The sequence below is a fragment of the Prenolepis imparis genome, unplaced genomic scaffold, assembly GCF_030444845.1.
Source record: "Prenolepis imparis isolate NDT839.2.m4 unplaced genomic scaffold, iyPreImpa1.0 SCAF_4, whole genome shotgun sequence".
In the NCBI taxonomy this organism is placed as follows: Eukaryota; Metazoa; Arthropoda; class Insecta; order Hymenoptera; family Formicidae; genus Prenolepis; species Prenolepis imparis.
This window is the reverse complement of record NW_028141162.1, coordinates 6,722,934-6,742,059: the sequence shown is the minus strand read 5'-3', so window position 1 is coordinate 6,742,059 and position 19,126 is coordinate 6,722,934. Positions and strand designations below refer to the sequence as shown.

The 19,126-nt window shown below is 29.4% G+C and overlaps 2 protein-coding genes and 1 long non-coding RNA gene across 6 annotated transcripts; 1 reads left to right on the top strand and 2 right to left on the bottom strand.

Annotated features, from left to right (window-relative positions):
• Positions 1–82: 82 nt before the first annotated feature.
• Positions 83–18,875, bottom strand: LOC145935177 (uncharacterized). Its single transcript, XM_083036293.1, has 7 exons — positions 18,828–18,875; positions 18,320–18,367; positions 18,110–18,133; positions 17,210–17,237; positions 2,919–3,305; positions 856–1,241; positions 83–217 (listed from the first exon to the last, which is right to left on the bottom strand). Exons 1-7 carry the CDS (start codon positions 18,873–18,875, stop codon positions 83–85), a joined length of 1,056 nt encoding a protein of 351 aa, XP_082892419.1.
• On the top strand, positions 6,561–13,426 carry LOC145934986 (dipeptidase 1). 4 transcript variants are annotated; one of them, XM_083035954.1, is made up of 12 exons: positions 6,799–6,814; positions 8,454–8,528; positions 9,522–9,675; positions 10,137–10,299; positions 10,622–10,905; positions 11,273–11,330; positions 11,788–11,964; positions 12,038–12,128; positions 12,511–12,586; positions 12,719–12,869; positions 12,975–13,090; positions 13,197–13,426. In XM_083035954.1, the coding sequence occupies exons 3-12, from the start codon at positions 9,551–9,553 to the stop codon at positions 13,330–13,332; spliced, it is 1,377 nt and encodes a 458-aa protein (XP_082892080.1). In that variant the 5' UTR covers positions 6,799–6,814; positions 8,454–8,528; positions 9,522–9,550; the 3' UTR covers positions 13,333–13,426. The 4 variants fall into 4 exon arrangements, with proteins under 4 accessions (XP_082892081.1, XP_082892079.1, XP_082892078.1 ...); XM_083035955.1 differs by lacking the exons at positions 6,799–6,814; positions 8,454–8,528 and adding an exon at positions 6,561–6,616; XM_083035953.1 differs by lacking the exon at positions 8,454–8,528 and having other exon boundaries at positions 6,733–6,814.
• On the bottom strand, positions 14,814–16,449 carry LOC145934991 (uncharacterized). Its single transcript, XR_014425141.1, has 3 exons — positions 15,638–16,449; positions 15,269–15,361; positions 14,814–15,067 (listed from the first exon to the last, which is right to left on the bottom strand). It is a non-coding gene; the product is annotated as an uncharacterized LOC145934991 (long non-coding RNA).
• Positions 18,876–19,126: the final 251 nt, after the last annotated feature.

Below are 19,126 nucleotides of genomic sequence, written 5' to 3'. Positions count from 1 at the left end.
GCAATCAGCTGCAACGAGTTGCACCGACCGACGATGAGCATTGATGATGCCGAAGAATTAATCGAATCACGGTGTTACGTTCCTACGCCATAACGGTGTAACTTCGTCGGGCCAAGAGAACGTTGTTTATTAACGTACGTACTCTCGGTACGATCCAGTCCGTAACGTAATTACCTCGCATCGAGGACACTAACGGCGAAGACGCAGTAATAAACATCTAGCGAGATAAAAGGATAAGGATAAAAGAAACGGGCGAAGATAAATTTCGCGATAAAAGCACAAGCGAACTCGGCACGCCAAGTTTTAATGACGTTCTCGAGTAATATAAAATACTTTTACACTCATTATCAAGAGAGCAATATAGAAAACGTGAATTATCGAAGCGAGGAAACTTTCCTTGTCCCGGAAACTTTGATCGAACGCGCGGGCGACAGATAAGTTTTCGGAAATGAGAATTGCGTGCCATGCCTCTAAATCTCGCTTCAACAATCTGATCCCGATTTTCTATCTATATAGACAGAGAAATGTCGGAGAAATATCGCGCGTTTCAAACATGTCAGAATTCTGTATAACTTGTGATGTATGATGAAAAACGAACTATCAGAAACGCATTCTTTCCTATATCTATATAATAATCGCGCGAATCAAATACATTTTTATTTTATATATTTGCAATACCTCTTTTTTGAGATTATATTATTTTATATAATTTCGTTGTGCATATCTATTATACCGTATTATATATATCTTTTCTTCTATAATACTTAATTGATATTTGCCATCCATCTCGGAATTAATAATAATAATATGCGCCAATAATATAAGCCAGATTATTATTACTTTGTAAAAACGTACCTTTGCTTGCACTTCGTCCTTATCAGGACCCAGAGATCGATCAGGCCTTGGCACCGATAGACTCCTATATTCCTCGATGGTGTACGGACTGTATGTCGGCTTCTTCAACTTGTCCGAACCGCTACGCTCGCATCGCTCTCCCGGAAAGAGGATATTCGAAAGTATTCCTCGATGCGGTATCTCGCAAGATCGTGTAGCTTGCGTTGTACAAGTAACGTGACCTTCGACAATGCGACGATAGAAGCTGAGCTCGCTACTGTCGTCCCTCGAGGTGCCTGGAAGGGATGAACGACTTTCATCCAGACTGAGCTCCCTAGGCTGGCTGTCACCGCAAATCGACAGGGTGGAATCCTCGGGAGATCGGATGCGCGGACACCTCGGGATATCTTAAAAAGGAAACTGCGAACTTTAATTTTTCATATTAATAGCGCGACACGCAACAATGCCGAAATTAGCCTTGATGAATGTAACGGCGAACGAGTATCGTCAGATCAAAACGGCCGCATGCATCAGATACTTTGATTTATGTAATCATGAATTACCACACTCGTCGGTATAGACAGAAGAATGGATTCCGCGCGAAAAGGAAAAGTGACGTGAAAAGCGGCAGCCAGTGACATGAGAAATGACGCTATCGACTTTTTGAGGTGAGGCTTTTTGTTGAAGAGAATAATGCTTGAAAAGTTTGCATGCGTCATACCTCTATAAGATGAATTTTTAAAAGCAAAGATAAGGGAGCCACTATCATATGTTTTTTAACTGCCGTCTGTCAAATCTTGTTTTACTTAAAAAAGGAGTATATTCGACAGATAAATGTGCCACTTCAGCTATATTTCTATATATAATACTAAGTTATAATTTTAATCTCAGTTAGATAATTTTTTCTAATCTAATTTATTTTATTTTATTTAAATTAGGAATATAAATATATATATAATTAACTTTAATAGATATAATTTTACTTTCTTAAAAGAAAGAGAATGTATATCTTTTTTAAATAATTATTTAACTATTGTTTAATAATTATTTTAATAATTATTTCAATAATTATTTAAGGTGACCCTTTTTTGCATTTGAAAGTTTTTCTTTTACAATCGACGGACCTACGGCTATGCATAGCAAAAGAAGTACAACCGGTTAAAGCAATTCCGGAAAGTTCCAGATATTTTACAGAGAGCGAATGCTTTAATAAAAACTCTTTCATAAAAATGTCACTTTTTTTTATCGTACAACTTTGTCGTACCTTAACATATAAAAACGGTGGCAGCTATGCCTACATTGTATCGCGGTAGAATCTCTTTTACAGAGAGTCTTTTGCAAAATGAAATTCCATATGCCTCACAACGATATGTTTAGATAAAACCCAAACATATGATTTAATATTCTCGATCGTGTCAGCGTTAGCGTTAATCGAAATTTATGTAAACGACAAAGAGAAAATTTCCAATAAAAATTAACAAAAGACCAGCATAAAATACATAATAAGCTTCTCTTTTCTGAAAAAAGAAAAAAAAGATCTCATTCGCATTTATATATTGTATATGTATAAATCAATATCAATATAATTCCTCTGAGTATGGTAATTCTATTTAAAAGTTTATTTTAAGAAAAAGAGATAGATCATCTCTTCCATTTCTGAAATGATTATTTTAATCCTCGTATTCACGAAAATACTCTTAAATGGGTATTTGTCGCCATGCTTCTCATGCGGATTCAGAAGAGATATTGCAGATAACACGAATTCTGAACACGAATTGGTCTTTCACTTTCGCAATTTAAAAATCTAGCCACTTTAGAAAAGAGAACGACAACGTCAAGTTATCCAGCGAGACTCGTTCGCCGGATTGAGAATCTCCCCTCATCCCTTCCACCCAGTCCCAACACATCCCCCTTCTAATCACGAAAGAAAGTAAACGTCCTCGGGGAAAATTGCATCGTTTCGCGTCGTCCTTTTTTTATCGGCATCGCCGATGGCAACGAGAAGGGTGGTGGGGACCAGGATTGGTGGCGCGTTTCGGCATTGTTCCGCATGAAGGAGAAGTTTCATCTGATTAGGGACTAACTGGATCTACGACGATAAAGCTCCGAATACGAGGTCCTAGCCGGTCCCGGTCGAGTCCACGGTGCGAATATGTTACCAAGCTTTTTGTCCGTCTTGGTATTGCTCCCGTTGTCGCGCAAGTTATATTTTGATGAAGAATTTTGCGCCTCCGGGGAACATCGCTCCGTCGACGTATGACAACGACGATTCGCATCGCCTTCTTTTTCTTCACGTTCCCCAACGACATCGTTCCCCTTTCTTATACGAAGCCGCGATTCATCCCACGTCGCCCTGTTCTCCTGTCGTCGTCTGACGAATCTTTTTCCACTCGCAGTTATCGAATTTGTGGGCAGGCTTTTTCTCGCGCACCTGTCCCCACGTACGGTCCCATTGGGCTCCGTCGTATTGTCTAAAATGTTGTCGGAACATGAGATTAGATATAGTATTTTCTATGTCGAAGCTGCGTTTACATCAAATCTAAATAAGCCCATTTTTTATTGCTAATAAATACTCTTCTTAATATTTTATAATGATGTATTACGAAACGTGCATTAATTCGTATAAGTTTTTACTTGTTGATAATCAGGTTTACATTGCATTATAAATATTGTCAATTTATGTGACAGTAACATATGTAGTGTAGTCTGTTCTGCTGACATTTAACATTGATTTATCACTTAAAAGAAAGTTCCAATTTTTCCAACGTTTTTTTCCGGAACATAATAAAATCACTCTTATTCCATCCATTCTTCCTGTTAGGATCGATAAGCGGGTTTCCTTGCTATTCGTGTTACACCCCCGCGCTCTGGCTTATTCCGTCTAACTTTGCTTGTCGCTTTAATTATCCCGCTGAGTTTTACATTACCACGAACGACCACGAGTCTCGACCAGAGATATTACGTTTTATATTATATAATTGGTACTGTCGTTAACGAGGCGATCGATCGCCTTCAGTTCTGCGCTCGCTTCGGTTCCGTGTTCCCAAACTGCCGTCGAACTTTCGATCGACTTCCCGACGACCGCCGCTAAGTCAACGCTACTATGCGCCGATCATTAATTAATTAGCGCGCGATATCCGGGAACTCGTTCGTTCGTCCGCAAAAGCCGCGGCTTTCCGGGTTACAGGAAATCGAATTGCATTACGCAGAGCATCGTTTCATCATTTTGCAACGCGTCTTTTTATTATTTATAACACGCACGCGCACGCGCAATTATCTCCCGCTGATGAAAAGAAAAAAAAAGAGATATTTCCAATATAATGTGAAAATATGGAATTTTAATCTCGGAGTACTATTTTTCAGAGATTTTAAAAAGATATAAAAAGATTTTATTTTTTCACTAAATCTCACACTTTTTCTCTTTTAAATCTATGTACGTTTGTTACATATATATATATATATATATATATATATATATGTTCTCAAAATTTTTAATTTACAACAATTAATTTGGCGTGCATAATTTTACAAAAATATCACAAGACAAAACGGAAAAGTTTCTTTATCAAAAATATATTGAAATGCGTTATTTCATTATATAGCTATTTTTTAATTCCTTCTTTCGCGAACTCAATTCTGCAAAACTAATTTTATATCTTTCGTACCTTTTATTCCGTGCGATGTCGTTAATATTGAACTTAAAGGAAATAAAATGTCCTTGGCAAATTTATCAGTAGATTTGATTGCTTCGAGGTTATTATCATTATCATTATCATTATCATTATCATTATCATTATTATTATTCATCAAAATATTCTTCTCCAATGAATCTTCCTCAATACTCTCTAAAGAATCCAAGGAATACTTCGACATTGCTGCGAAATTTTCATTTGACACGAAAAAAAGTTAATAAACGTGCTGCAAAACATGTATAATAGTAATCTTAATTGATCCCTATTTTACGTGCAGCAAACTTCATACTTTTTTCTATCCATGAGACTTGTATGTACATACAGTAAATGTACTATTGAACAAGGCTTAAATTTTTTATCAGTTTTGATTAAAATTATTGTTAATTAAACTTAATTAACAAATTGACTGAGATTTCTAATACATTTTAATAAATATTGTATATTAATAAATATTTATGATCGCTATAAGAATATAAAATAAAAAATAACACATTTTTAGACACCCTTTCAATAAATTATATGTATATAAAACAAGGCACAAAAATTTGTATATTTGAAGACAATTTCATAAATCTTCAATATTAATTTAAAAAGTAAAATCATATTCAATATTCTATTTACTATGTACAGGAAATCATCTGCAAGATATGTATCAATTTTAAAACAACTTTTATATAGAGTATATTACAATAACTAATCTTAGTTTTTCTTTAATTTAATTTTTATTTATATATTTATTTTTTATTAAACTTTTCAATGGCGCTTGTAGAATATTTAGAGAAAGATTACTTGATTGAACTGTTTTATTTAATAATATTATATATATAAAACAAGATTAATATTAAACTATTTAATAATTAAATATTTAATATATCTTTGTATATTATATATATATATATATATATATATATATATATACATATGTATATAAAGATTTGTAACTCAAAATATCAAGAATATTATTGTACTTCTCAAATTAATATTAAAAATTTACGAAATTATCTTCGAAATATGCATATTTTTTGCCTTGTTTTATATTAGGTAAATACTTTATTAAAAGCAAGTCTAAAAATGTGTTACTTTTCTATTTTATATTATTTTCTATTTTATATTCTAAATTATAACAATCATAAATATTTATTAAACTGTATTAAAAATCAGTCAATTTGTTAATTAATTTTGATTAACAATAATTTTAATCAAAACTGATAAAAGAATTTAAGCCTTGTTTAATAGTATTATATCTCCTAAGCAATTTATTCATCACACAGTGTCATCTTTCTGCGTTATATAGAGACAAATTATAAGAATAATCGATAAAATAAATATTCTGACTTTACTAATAATTAAACAGAATGTTCCAAATTAGTTTCACATAAATCTACTAATTGTCAGACATTCTAATTGTCATTATCAATTATTATTATTTATATTTTACTAACTATATACTATATGCTGCTGTTAATATAGAAGAAGACCATTGATATCTTATCGTCTGTTGCTAACTACAATAATCTCTCTTCCTCTCATTCTCTCTTTTTCTCCAATGTGGATATATTTTTATTTAATCTTTTTATTTAAAAAAAATATATGCATATGTAAAATAAAAATTTGCTTTAATTATTTGGACAGTCTGACATGATGCATAATCACATAAAATCGTAATATAAAAATATATAAAAAATCTTAAATCAATTATTCGTTTCCAAATATCGTAAAAAAATATATAGAATTTGTTCTTGCATGCGTTCTTACAGTCATGCAAAATTCAAACCTCTGAATTATTATTCGGAATTATTATTAATTTTAATTAATGGTATAAAACGGTCTTTTATATACATATAATAGCCGATTATACATTATTTAGAGTGACCAACAAAAGAAATGTTCAATTATTAATAAATGATAAATATAATAATAATAATCATCAAAAGGATGCGTTTACATCATCCGCGTAATCATAAGCACGTTTATTCTATAACTAAAAAAATTTAATCAGCATTGTTATCAAATTGTTCAATAGTAAATGTAAGAAGTAGTGAAAGATAGTTTTCGTCGAGCGCTTTGCTGCGGGAGCAACACCGCTATACGTAAGTCGGACTTTATCGCTTTTAAAGCGAGATAACAAACATAGCATGTAAGCTAATTATTGCATAAAGCTCCATCATATACATATACATATGTATATTAGAACTACATACTAAAGCCATTTCAAGGCGACGGCGTCTCTCGACAGTATATTGCTTGATCTCATCGTCGGAGGAATGCTTTTGCTACGTTCGATATGGGTGAATCTAGTACTTATTGCATAATGTTCGATAAAATATATTTCGGCGAATATTAAATAACAATTTTTAAAACGCACAATATGTTGACAATAATTATTTTTTTTGATCGCTTTGTTAAAAAACTCAGCGTGTCATTGCAGATCGTTTATCGATTCATTGCTACCATCTTTGTGTGTAATAAAATAATTAATTTTAATAAAAAATATACTTTACGCGTCTTATGTAGTCCTTTTACATTTATACACAGAGAGAATTTTCTCTTAAAATTTACCCTGAAAATCATAGTAATCGTGGGACAATATGGTATGGAAAGAATTTTATGAGAATTTCTCTGATTAATATTTATCACAATAAAAATAATAATATCTATCACAATAAAATATAAAACATGTTTGATTAATTTTACTAAACTGCATGGTAAAATTACTCAAACATGTTTTATATTTTAACGTGTAGATATATTATTATGTTTATTGTGATATTAATCAGAGAAATTCTCATAAAATTCTTTCCATACTATATTGTCCCACGATTACCATGATTTTCAGGGTAAACTTTAAGAGAAAATTCTCTCCATGTATAAATATAACAATTTATACAAACTTTGAATTTTATTTATTAAATAATAATATAATTGTGTGTATTAAATAATGTAATTAAATTTAGAAGAGCCAGAATCGATTATTCTATTAGTTTTAACAAATACAATTTTAAATAATATAAGTGTGTATATGCGTATATGTGTGTAATCATTAAGCGTTTTTATGCTTGTCTCTTGTCAAAATGAGATATTACAAAAATATCACGCGCAATGGAAACTTTTACGAAAAGATGATTCGATACTCTAAAAGCCGATGTTACCACTGGTTTGTATCTACAGTTTTCTTATCTTATACGGTTTGTTATCAAATGGATTAATAATCCATTCAAAAAATTCAATTCATTGGTACGATTAAATTCTCATTAAAACAAAAATACTTCATTATGATTCGTTTGGAATAAATTATACTTAATTACGATACACATTTGTTACAATACATTTGTTCATACGGTTAATTAGATTGATAATCTAATTATGATGGAAGTTTCAAAATAGTATATATAAATCCCCAGCAACCGTCAATTTGTGCCTCCAATCTGACAAAACTAATAACGTACAATTGATAACATGATACTGGTAATTTTATTTTCTGACATTGTAAGTATAATTATTTCACATAATTACACGTATCATAATAAAGATATAATTTTTAGCGATTTTTCTTCAATTTATTAATGATATTATATTATTGATAAAAATCTATATTAATTTAATGTTTCAAAATAGTGTGTGAAAGAGTGTTTAAAAAGTTATCTCAAAAAGATTCATCCTTTTTAATTAGGTAAGAAAGGAAACGACGACGTTAAAATATTTTAACAATGATCGTTAAACAAAGTGCTAACATCGAGCAAATATCACGATTTTATTGCTGAGTAATTTCCGTGATTTTTTATCGGGCTTATCAAGGATCACAGCACAGATAATTGTAATAATTGAAAATATAATTATAAAATTTTTTTTATAAGTATGTCTGTTATACCACATATATTGCTTATGACTTTTTCTTGATATTATTTTCCGATCTATGTCGGCACACAGTAATGTGATCTCTCTCTCGCTTGATTTGTACATTCTACACATTCTATATAAACTTCATATCTACAATCTATAGTGGTAAGTAATGTAATTAATAAGAAATTAATCGAATAAGATAATAAGAAACTTTTTATTCGATATTTTATTAATATTTTATTATCGAATTTGTTGCAAAATTATTTATCGCAAATTTGGAACTCACCACTCTTCTCCTTTTTTTATATACTCCTTTTGTATAGTCTATATAGCAATGTAAAAAAAATATACATATAGAAAAATCTATACATGAAAATAAAAATCTTTAATATATATCCCTCTACACGAACTAAAGTACATCTGCATATGTTTCATATATTTTATCCAGATTTATCCCGATTCGCATTATATCAACATTAAATTAATAAGAGAGTACATTTGAAACAGTGATTACCCCTGTATGCTTGCTCATGTATTATCGGTATCGTCAATTACAAAAACTAACACCTATTCGACACATAAGTGTTTAAATCAATCAAGAGCATTTATCATTCATAAACCCAAGTATGAATACCTCCATTGAAAAATTACGACTAACAATAAGTATAAACATTCCGTTATCAAAGCGTGTATATGCGCAGCTTTAAAAAATTCTACTTTGTCTGCATTTTTAACAACCATTAAGAATATAGCTAATTAAAAATTTTTTTAATTTGTAATAATAATAAGATATATGTTTATGTGTGATTGTGATTATGTAGTATTTGTCGCTTTTTGTAAAATTTTTACAAATATTACTTATTTTTTATTTTAAATATTTTTGAAAAGAGAATAGTGTAAAATATATATTAATATATATTAATATTAATATATTTTATACATTTACATATATATTAATATTACATATATATTAATATTTAATATATATTAATATTAATATATTTTATACATTTACAAATATAAATTAATATATATTTTATACATTTTGTATATATCAGAACAATATATGTATACATATATGTAAATGGCAAAAACTGCTTAGCTTTGCTCTCTGTAATAAAGATTCTAATTTCGCTATATTTTTATCTTTTTCAGGCATCATTTTTCAATATTGTACGGGAAAAATGTTATATATTAGTGTCGCCGTCAGCCTGTCAGTTCTTCTACTTGTGATTGGATTATCCATAGGATTGAGCATAAACACGTTTAAAGGACGAGATGCTCTCGATACGGCGCCTCTTATTGATGGGTAATTCAATAATATAATTGAGAAAACTGCATATAAAAAAACGAATAATTTCAATCTATTTTTGTTCCATCAATACCATTTAAAGACAATATTAATCGTTGATAAATAATCTCCAATAGTTGTGTCAGTAGTCAATTGAAAACATCAATTACAATAAATTGAAGATATGGCTACATTTTATCGGATCTTTATCTTAGGAGGTCAGAAAGCTTACCCTTTTGTGTTAATATTATTCTTACATATTCCACAAACGTAAATCTTTTCATTTTGTTTTATATATATATTATTGTTACAATAAACATCATATCATTATTCAAAAATAATAACATTTCTTGTAAAATACAAATCAAATGAACGATCGAAGGTAATCCATCAGTTTTCACCGCGCGTTCTTATCGCACATTTGCATTTTGTCTTTTTCTTTTTGATTAATTAAATGTATTTGTCTATTATGTTTCTAGCCATAATGATTTACCATACAATTTCTATGAAATCTTGAACAACAACTTGTCAGCCTTTCATTTCGAAAACGATCTAAGAAATGACGTTGTCTGGGGAAGAAACGCTTGTTCCTCGTGTTTCACTGATCTACCTCGCTTAAATGCAGGAAAAGTGGGTGGACAAGTAAGTCACGATATCTCGCATAGGAGATAACACAAGATTAATTATCTTCAGGAATTCGCAATTTATTTATTCAACAATTAATAGATCAGACATTTCATCTTGAGCTCATTGTCACATTCTACAAGAAATTATCTATATCCCACCATTATTTTATCTTTCTTATGTCTTTGTCTATTATTTTATTTTTCACTACATGTCATATAAGAATATTGTTATTTACAATAAGAATTACTATTGTTATTTAACTTTTAAAAAAATTTCTTACTTTATCACGAGAAGCCAATCTTATTAATTGTTTCTGCGCGATAACGCAATTTTTCAGTTCTGGGTGGCATACGCACCATGCGAATCGCAATACAAGGATTCCGTACAGTTAACGCTGCGACAGATCGATGTAATCAGGCGATTTATTCAAAGATATCCAGCTAACTTGCAATTGGTCACTGCCGCGGGGGACATTGAAACCATGTGGAGGAATGGCAAAATTGCATCTATGATAGCCGTCGAAGGCGGTCACTCGCTTGACTCGAGTTTGGCCGTCTTGAGACTCTATTATGATCTCGGGGTTCGTTACGTTACCCTGACACACTCTTGCAATACACCGTGGTAAGTCGCCGTGAACGCTCCAAACGATAGAATTTTTCGCTCGTTTATGGCAATTATATCTCGATTAATCTCTATATTGAGCAATTATATACCTATCTCTATTAATCTCTATATTGTGCGCGAACTTTGCGCATTCAAAATATAAACTGCGAGATGCGGTATTAAGTTTCAGTCACGTTGTACATACCTATAAATACACGTTCTTATCTCTTTTGATAATTATCTCTCAATAACGCAAATTTTGATATTATTTATAGATGCAATAATTCCATTAAATTTTCTGAATTAGAAATACGCAAAAACACTTTATCTTGTATCTTAGAATATAATGAGAGATTGATGATCAATTTTATTTTTATTTTTACAGGGCCGATGCGTCGACTGTGGATAACGGATATGTATACAACCTGACAGAATTCGGAAAAGTATGTGAGAATTATTAAAATTAGTGCTATTATCTTTAATACAATATTTTGATTTTTGCTTTATATATCTTATATGATAAGAAAAACCCGAAATTGTTTCACAAGCGTTTGACAAATTTTTATGAGATTATAACACGATACTGATACGAGACAGTAGGTAAGAGGCATGACAAATTGATAAGATTAATGTGATATACCGGAATTTGATCAAACAAAAACTCGTGACAATTAAAAAGCTATAAAACATTGATTGCCGTCTTTGTTACATAACTACAATGCATACATTAAAAAATAATTTTCGAGAATTAATACAATTAACATCTATTGATTGCATACTATATAAAAAGCGATTTATAATCGTTCTATAAACTAGTCTGATCATCACAATTTTTAGTTTTAAATAAAAACTGAAAAATGTTAATCGCCGCCAATTTCTCCTAACAATGATATTTTATAGACAGTGGTTTACGAAATGAATCGAATTGGAATGTTGGTCGATTTGTCTCATGTCTCTCACAATGTTATGAGAGAAGTTCTCGCAATAACAAGAGCTCCCGTCATATTCTCGCATTCGTCCGCTTTCAGTGTTTGCGAACACTACAGAAACGTTCCCGATGACGTCCTACATCTAGTCGTAAGTATATATAACGAGAAATGCTTTTAAGAAGAAATGCAAAAGTTTCAAGAACATGCTTCTTTTCTTTCAGAAAAAGAACAATGGTATCGTTATGGTGAATTTCTATAGCGGTTTCGTAAATTGTAATTCTTCCAGAAACGCGACGCTACAGGATGTCATAAGTAATGTATTCAATTACACATTATACTACACGATATGTGTAATTTAGTACAATACTTTTAAAATTTTTCATCAATTAAGTTTACAATAATCTTCTATATAAACTTTGCTTGGTAACTTTGCTCACGGTTTGTATCTTAAAAAAGTTAAAGATAATAACATATGTGAAATAATATAGAAAAAAAATTCGTGTCTCTTTGTCTCTACACATAAACATTATCCAGCATTGTATAATTTTCTTTTTCAATATAATCATTTTTTCATTTTTATTCTCACAATTTTACAATATCCGAATGTATCCGACATATGTATTCTCAGTTAATTCTGATAGCAATTTATTTTCTATTGAGCATTGATCAAATATATGTATTGACCTCTTTTTAGATCATATAAATCACATTCGAAATCTTATCGGAGTGAACCATGTTGGTATTGGCGGAGATTATGATGGTGTATCCTCGTAAGTAATTATTTTAATCCTAATATAATACGAATATTACATATTCACGCATTACGAATTTACAAATAATTAAAATAATACCAAAAAAATTAAAAAATATGAATGTGAAATATATTTAATGAAATTAATTAGAATGCCGATAGGCTTGGAAGATGTCTCGAAATACCCCGATTTATTTGATCGTTTATATGAGAATCGGGAAGGAGAACCAACATGGACCAGAGAGGATTTAGAAAAATTAGCTGGGAGAAACTTCATTCGCGTTTTCCAAGCAGTAGAAGCGGTAAATACAAAAATTACAAACAATATATAATGCACTCATAACGAGTAATAAAAGAATAATTTTTTATCACATTTTTTTGGTTCTATTAATACATTTTCTTAAAAGGTACGAGATTCTTTATCGTCCGAATCGCCTCGAGAAGATGTTATAACGGGAAACGAATTATATATTGCACAAAAGAGAGAAGGACTTAACCCAGGGGCATGTCAAACAGCACAAGAGTAAATATTATATTATATAAATATATTAATTTAATTTATCATGGAAAAAAGTGGTAATTTTCCTAATATTCAACATTTTCTAAGTATTCTTTTACTTTCATGTTAGATGGAGCAATATAAATGTAACATCAGATGCTGAAGAAAAAACTTCAGGACAATCAAGAATAATGAAATTATTAAAAAGAAATATATTAGAAGTGACACATCATCATTCAGTATGGGCTCAAGTGGGAGGTTGTTAAAGTAAATACATATAATGTAAAAAAATATGTAAAAAACAATATGTGATATTTCATTAAGACACAATTAATATTAAAAAGCAAAATGTTATGATAATATGATTTGCTTTGTTTCTATTTATATCATGCAATTCTAAATAAAAAATATTTCACAAAATGCTTTCTCAGACAGAACATAAAGGTAACGTATTATTTTAGATCTAAAAAATTATTAATTTTTGTTATTATTGAATTATTGAATTACAAAACTGAATTAAGATGTTCACAATATACTATACATATAAATGTATAGTAAACTATTTTTTAATTATAATAAACATAAGCTTTGCGGAAGAGAGATCACACATCTGATATATCATTCGCACATGCATTATATAAATTAAGATGTGCTTGTTATACTTAAGGAGAGAAGGAGATATTTTTCTTTTAACATTATCTTTTTTAAATATTAATGCTAGCATTCTATCGTACTAAATACATATATGAGATATGATCGATTAAATCAGGAATTTAACAATAAAGATTAATAATAATAACGATAATAATCTCGAAGCAATCAAATCCACTGATTTTGTCAAGGACATTTTATTTCCTTTAAGTTCAATATTAACGACATCGCACGAAATAGAAGGTACGAAAGATATACACCAATCTTCTTTAATTTTCTATTCTTATTTTATCTAATTGTATTAAATTTACATAATCTCAGTAACACTTTAACGCAATCAAAAAGTAGATAGATTATAATTACTAATTTATAACAATACGTAAGTAATAAATAACATTTTCTTTTTTATTTTAATCAAATGTTGCACAAAAGAGAGAAGAACTTAACCCAGGGGCATGTCAAACAGCAAAAGAGTAAAGATTATATTGTTAAATACAATATATATTTAATAATATAAAATATATTATTTAATTTATCGCGGAAAAAAGTGGTAATTTTCCTAATATTCAACATTTTCTAATTATTCTTTTACTTTCATATTATATGGAGTACTTTTACTTTTTTCTATAAATATATATAAATTTTTTTTTTTTTAAATTTAATCTTGGAATATAAAAATTAAAAATAACATTAGTAAAAAATATAACTTATTGCGTGTTATTAATAATTTGTATTACTTATTACCACTAAAAATCGCGGCATCCATGATTATTAATATATGTGTGTATTTATAATATTGAAAAAGATTAAATAGCTACACACCAATATATAAAGTTAAATGTTAAATGTTAAATGTTAAATATTAATGTACAGCTCGAATAATGAAACGAAGTAGGACTGGGCATATAGAGAGCTAGGCGCGGTAAGTGAGGCGAGTTTGTTGAGGCAAATCAAAGCCTATTTATCAAATTTATTTATTTAAACGTTTCGGTCCAGGATTGGGCCTTCTTCAGTGATAGCCTTTATCCTCCTGGACCGAAACGTTTAAATAAATAAATTTGATAAATAGGCTTTGATTTGCCTCAACAAACTCGCCTCACTTACCGCGCCTAGCTCTCTATATGCCCAGTCCTACTTTGTTAAATGTTAAAATTACATATTTTAATTTTATCAACAAGTAAAAACTTATATTGTTCTAATAATTATATTATTCTAATTTTCTTTTATACTTACTGATTTAAAGTTACTCTGTCAACGACTTTTAATGTAATCCTCTCTATCTATTGACTCGGACCATTCTATGAATTTTACAGGTTTTTGCATCAGTTTAATATCCATTATTAAATTTTCCTTAAAAATTTAATTTTTTATTAAATCATAAAATAAAATTAGGCTGAATCGTATGACTGCATTAATATAAGATATCTTAGAATAACTCATAAATTTATAAATATCTCATTCCAAGTATAATCGTCTTATTACGTTCATACTAATGTAAATGTAAAATAATATTCATAAGATGATGCATTGAAAAACATCAATTATACTAACCATTGACTTTTCCTAATAATAATGGTATAATAACAGTTGGAATTGGAAATTTATTGGACGTTGTACATAAAGATAGAGAATAGACACCCATATCTTCCCAGATTAACCAATATAATAGGCAGAGAATAGAGTAAATTAATAAAAATTCTTCGATTAATTAGCACTTAGTAAATAATTACTGTAAAATACTAAATATACATTAAATATTCTTAATATTTTAATAAAAGTAAAATAAAACAATGCCTGCGTATCTGCATGTAAAAAAAACTCGGAAATTTAAATTTAAATTTTTATTATTCTAAAATTCTATTCAATTCAAATTAATAAAGATATCTCCTCCAAACTAAAAAAAAGTATAAATGAACATACCGTAATGTAGAACAACTTTTGAAATCTTGGTAATCCATTCACAATGTTTGTCAATAACATCACTTATATCAACAATATAAAAACCGTTTTCTTGATTTTCCATATCGATCATAGTTTTAATAATGCCCATATTGTCAACCACATTATCAATAACTTTAATCTCATTGAAATTGTTAAGAGATATGTTATTAGAGTTAAAATTGACACGATCCGAGCGTAACGAAGCAATTTCTGCGCAAAATATAACTGCGACTGCAGAAAAGAAATAACTTGACTATTTAAAGCATTCCGAGATATTGTGATAAGCGTTGCTATCATTGAATACGCAGTGCATCTTATATTTGTTCAACAATAAGATTCCTAGAAATTAATGCAAATGTCTATGATAGAATCACATTTTATGATGATGAAATAAATTATAAAAGAGAATAATAACGCACAATATAATTTATTATTATCATAAAACAATATGCTGCTCTCGCCTGTGAAAAATTGATGTCATTGCGTGCAAATACGGAAGGGGTTTTACTAAAGTAAGATTTATTTCTATTTACAAAAGTGGGCAAAAGAGACTTCATTCTGAGAAGAGAAATCCTATTGATACATTTATCTTCGACGCTAACTTACAAGCCGGTATTCTCTCATCGTAAAAATTGTCGCGCTGATTTGTATCTTTCATTATTTCTCTTTCCTTTTCTTTCTCTGCTTATATGCATGTATTTATTTATTATATGCATGTGTACACACACACACATCATATTAAAATACACACACATACATGCAATACTAAAATAAGAATTCGATATCTTATTTATTTTTTATCTCTTTTTATGTTACATCAGAGTAGGGATTTTAAGTAGGATTTTAATTATTTTATATGTGTAAAAGCAGTTTTAATATATAATTTTTTAATTCATATGACAATCATGATAAAATTTCTTAGATTTGAGCTTTGTATTACGAAAAACTTATTCAGTCACATTTTTTTTTATTAAAAATATCTAAATAAGTTTTTGTCCCGATACTTTTTAAAAGTATATATATATTTTTTAAGTATCAGGATAAAAATTATTTAGGCACTTTTTAATAAAAAAAATGTGTGTGAATAGTTTTTTGTTAATACACATATAGCATAATGCTCAATTTTTTAAAAATTTTATCATAAACGTCATAAGAATTAAAATATTATATTTCAAAACTGTGTTTTTATACAACATGTAATATATATTATGATGGGCGGCTGCAATTATAAGCAACAACATTGTTGCAAAAGACTCAAGTATTATTAAAAGGAAAATTTGATCATAACGCCAGTGAAATGTATTAAACCTTTTCTGTGCTGTTCTTACATTATTTACTTAATTTAAGGCAATATTATTAGCAAATATTATATTTATTTGCTAATTATAATTAAAATTTTAGAGAAAAATTAGAACCAATCTCTTTTAAAATTGTCATTTGAAATGCATATTCTATTCATAAAACAATAAAGAAAAACATTGATGTACTAGTTGTAAACAATACAACTAAGAAACAAACAATAAATATGATAAAAATAAATAATAAACTCACCACCACCCAGAAACTCAATTGGATTGATCTGTAACATACAAATTAAATATAAATTATAATAATATTCAAAATAACTAATATTTAAAAAATGTTATGCATTGAATTTTTATATTTGATGCATAAAAGAAACAGTAAATAATTAAATAATTTTACAAACTTTGATTTAATACATCTAATAAATATATAATATATAATAATTATTTATTTAATACACAATAAACAAATAACACAGATACTAACTCTAGAATTCCTTCGACAACGCCTGATGCCTCCTGGACCTGCTCCTCCTCTCAGGTTGGGTCAGGATTGTCAAAATTTGTTGATTTGTACGCGCGACACTTTATTCGGCACTCCCGCACTAATTAAAATACGCGAGATTTTATTCGACACTGCCGCATTAAAACGCGCGATACTTTACTCGGCATTCCCGATTTTTATTTCTCGAAATTTCGATCTATGTATAATGTGTGTGTGTGTGTGTGTGTGTGTGTGTGTGTGTGTATTTTATGAAACTCTATTAAATATTCCCACAATATATTCAAAAAGACAAAAAAATGCTATTGTGAATAATTACTTTAAGCAATATATTAGCAAGTATTATTTGCTGATTATAATTAAAATTTCAGAGAAAAATTAGAATTTAAAATTAGAATTCTCTTTTAAAATTATCATTTAAAATGCATTTCATTCATGAAACAATAAAGAGAAACATTAATGTATTAGTTGTAAATTTAATAAATAATTTAAAATTAGAATTCTCTTTCAAAATTATCATTTAAAATGCATGTTATTCATAAAACAATAAAGAGAAACATTAATGTATTAGTTGTAAACAATACAACTAAGAAACAAACAATAAATATGATAAAAATAATAAATATAAAAAAATAATAAACTCACCCCCAGGAACTCAGTTGGATTGATCTGTAACATACAAATTAAATATAAATTATAATAATGTTCAAAATAACTAATATTTTTAAAATTTTATGCATTGAATTGTATATTTAATGCATAAAAGAAATAGCAAATAATTAAATAATTTTACAAATTTTTATTTAATATAATTTTTTATTTAATACAATAAACAAAAATAACACAGATACATACGGTAGGATTGCTTCGACGACGCCCGATGCCCCCCTGGGCCTGCTCCTCCTCTCAGTTTGGTTCAGGATTATCAAAAGTTTGTTGAATTATACGCGCGATATTTTGACGACACTCCCGCACTGAAACGCGCGACACTTTGCTCGGCACTCCCGATTTTTAATTCTCGAAATTTCGATCTAACATATGTTACGAAACTATAAAATATTCTCACAATATATTCGGAAGACAATACTATTGCAAATTATTACGTTTATTGGGTTCGATTGATCTCCTTACTGTCTTATTTGTACGGATATTATCGGAATGCGCAATCTCGGCATTCCGTGTACGCCATGTTGATGTTCCCGCGCTAAAAGAGGAAGAAGAAAGAACGATTGAATTTTGCACGTAGCGTCTTGAATCAATTATGTTATGAAACTATGAAATATTCGCACAATATAATTCGGAAGACAATACTGTTGCAAATTATTACGTTTATTTGGTTCGATTGATCTCCTTGCCGTCTTACCTGTGCGGATATTATCGAAGCACGCAATTTCGGCCTTCCGTACGCCATGACGTTCCGCGCCAAAAGAGGAAGAGGAAATCGTCGAATCTTGCACGTAGCGCTTTCAACCAATCAAGATGAAAGCACCAAAATTTCCTTGTCCTGATTGGTCAAGCTTTGCAATAACTCGCGCATGTGTTCGAGCTGTCTTATTGGTGGAATCGTCGATTCGACTTATCGAATCGAAACTTTTCAGCCAATCACTTCGAAGAGATATTTATCGAAACCCGAGCGGTACTAGAACAAATTGGCGCAAAAAT

What these genes read in the sequence shown, in the direction of transcription:
- LOC145934986 (XM_083035952.1), top strand. An exon ending in ACGGCGCCTCTTATTGATGG is followed by an intron (nt 9,676 to 10,136) that starts GTAATTCAATAA and finishes TTATGTTTCTAG; the next exon opens with CCATAATGATTTACCATACA. An exon ending in ACCTGACAGAATTCGGAAAA is followed by an intron (nt 11,331 to 11,787) that starts GTATGTGAGAAT and finishes GATATTTTATAG; the next exon opens with ACAGTGGTTTACGAAATGAA.
- LOC145935177 (XM_083036293.1), bottom strand. Translation starts at nt 18,875, where the DNA reads ATGGCGTACGGAAGGCCGAAATTGCGTGCTTCGATAATATCCGCACAG. An exon ending in CTTCGATAATATCCGCACAG is followed by an intron (nt 18,368 to 18,827) that starts GTAAGACGGCAA and finishes CCAAACTGAGAG; the next exon opens with GAGGAGCAGGCCCAGGGGGG. An exon ending in AATTGAGTTTCTGGGTGGTG is followed by an intron (nt 3,306 to 17,209) that starts GTGAGTTTATTA and finishes ACAACATTTTAG; the next exon opens with ACAATACGACGGAGCCCAAT.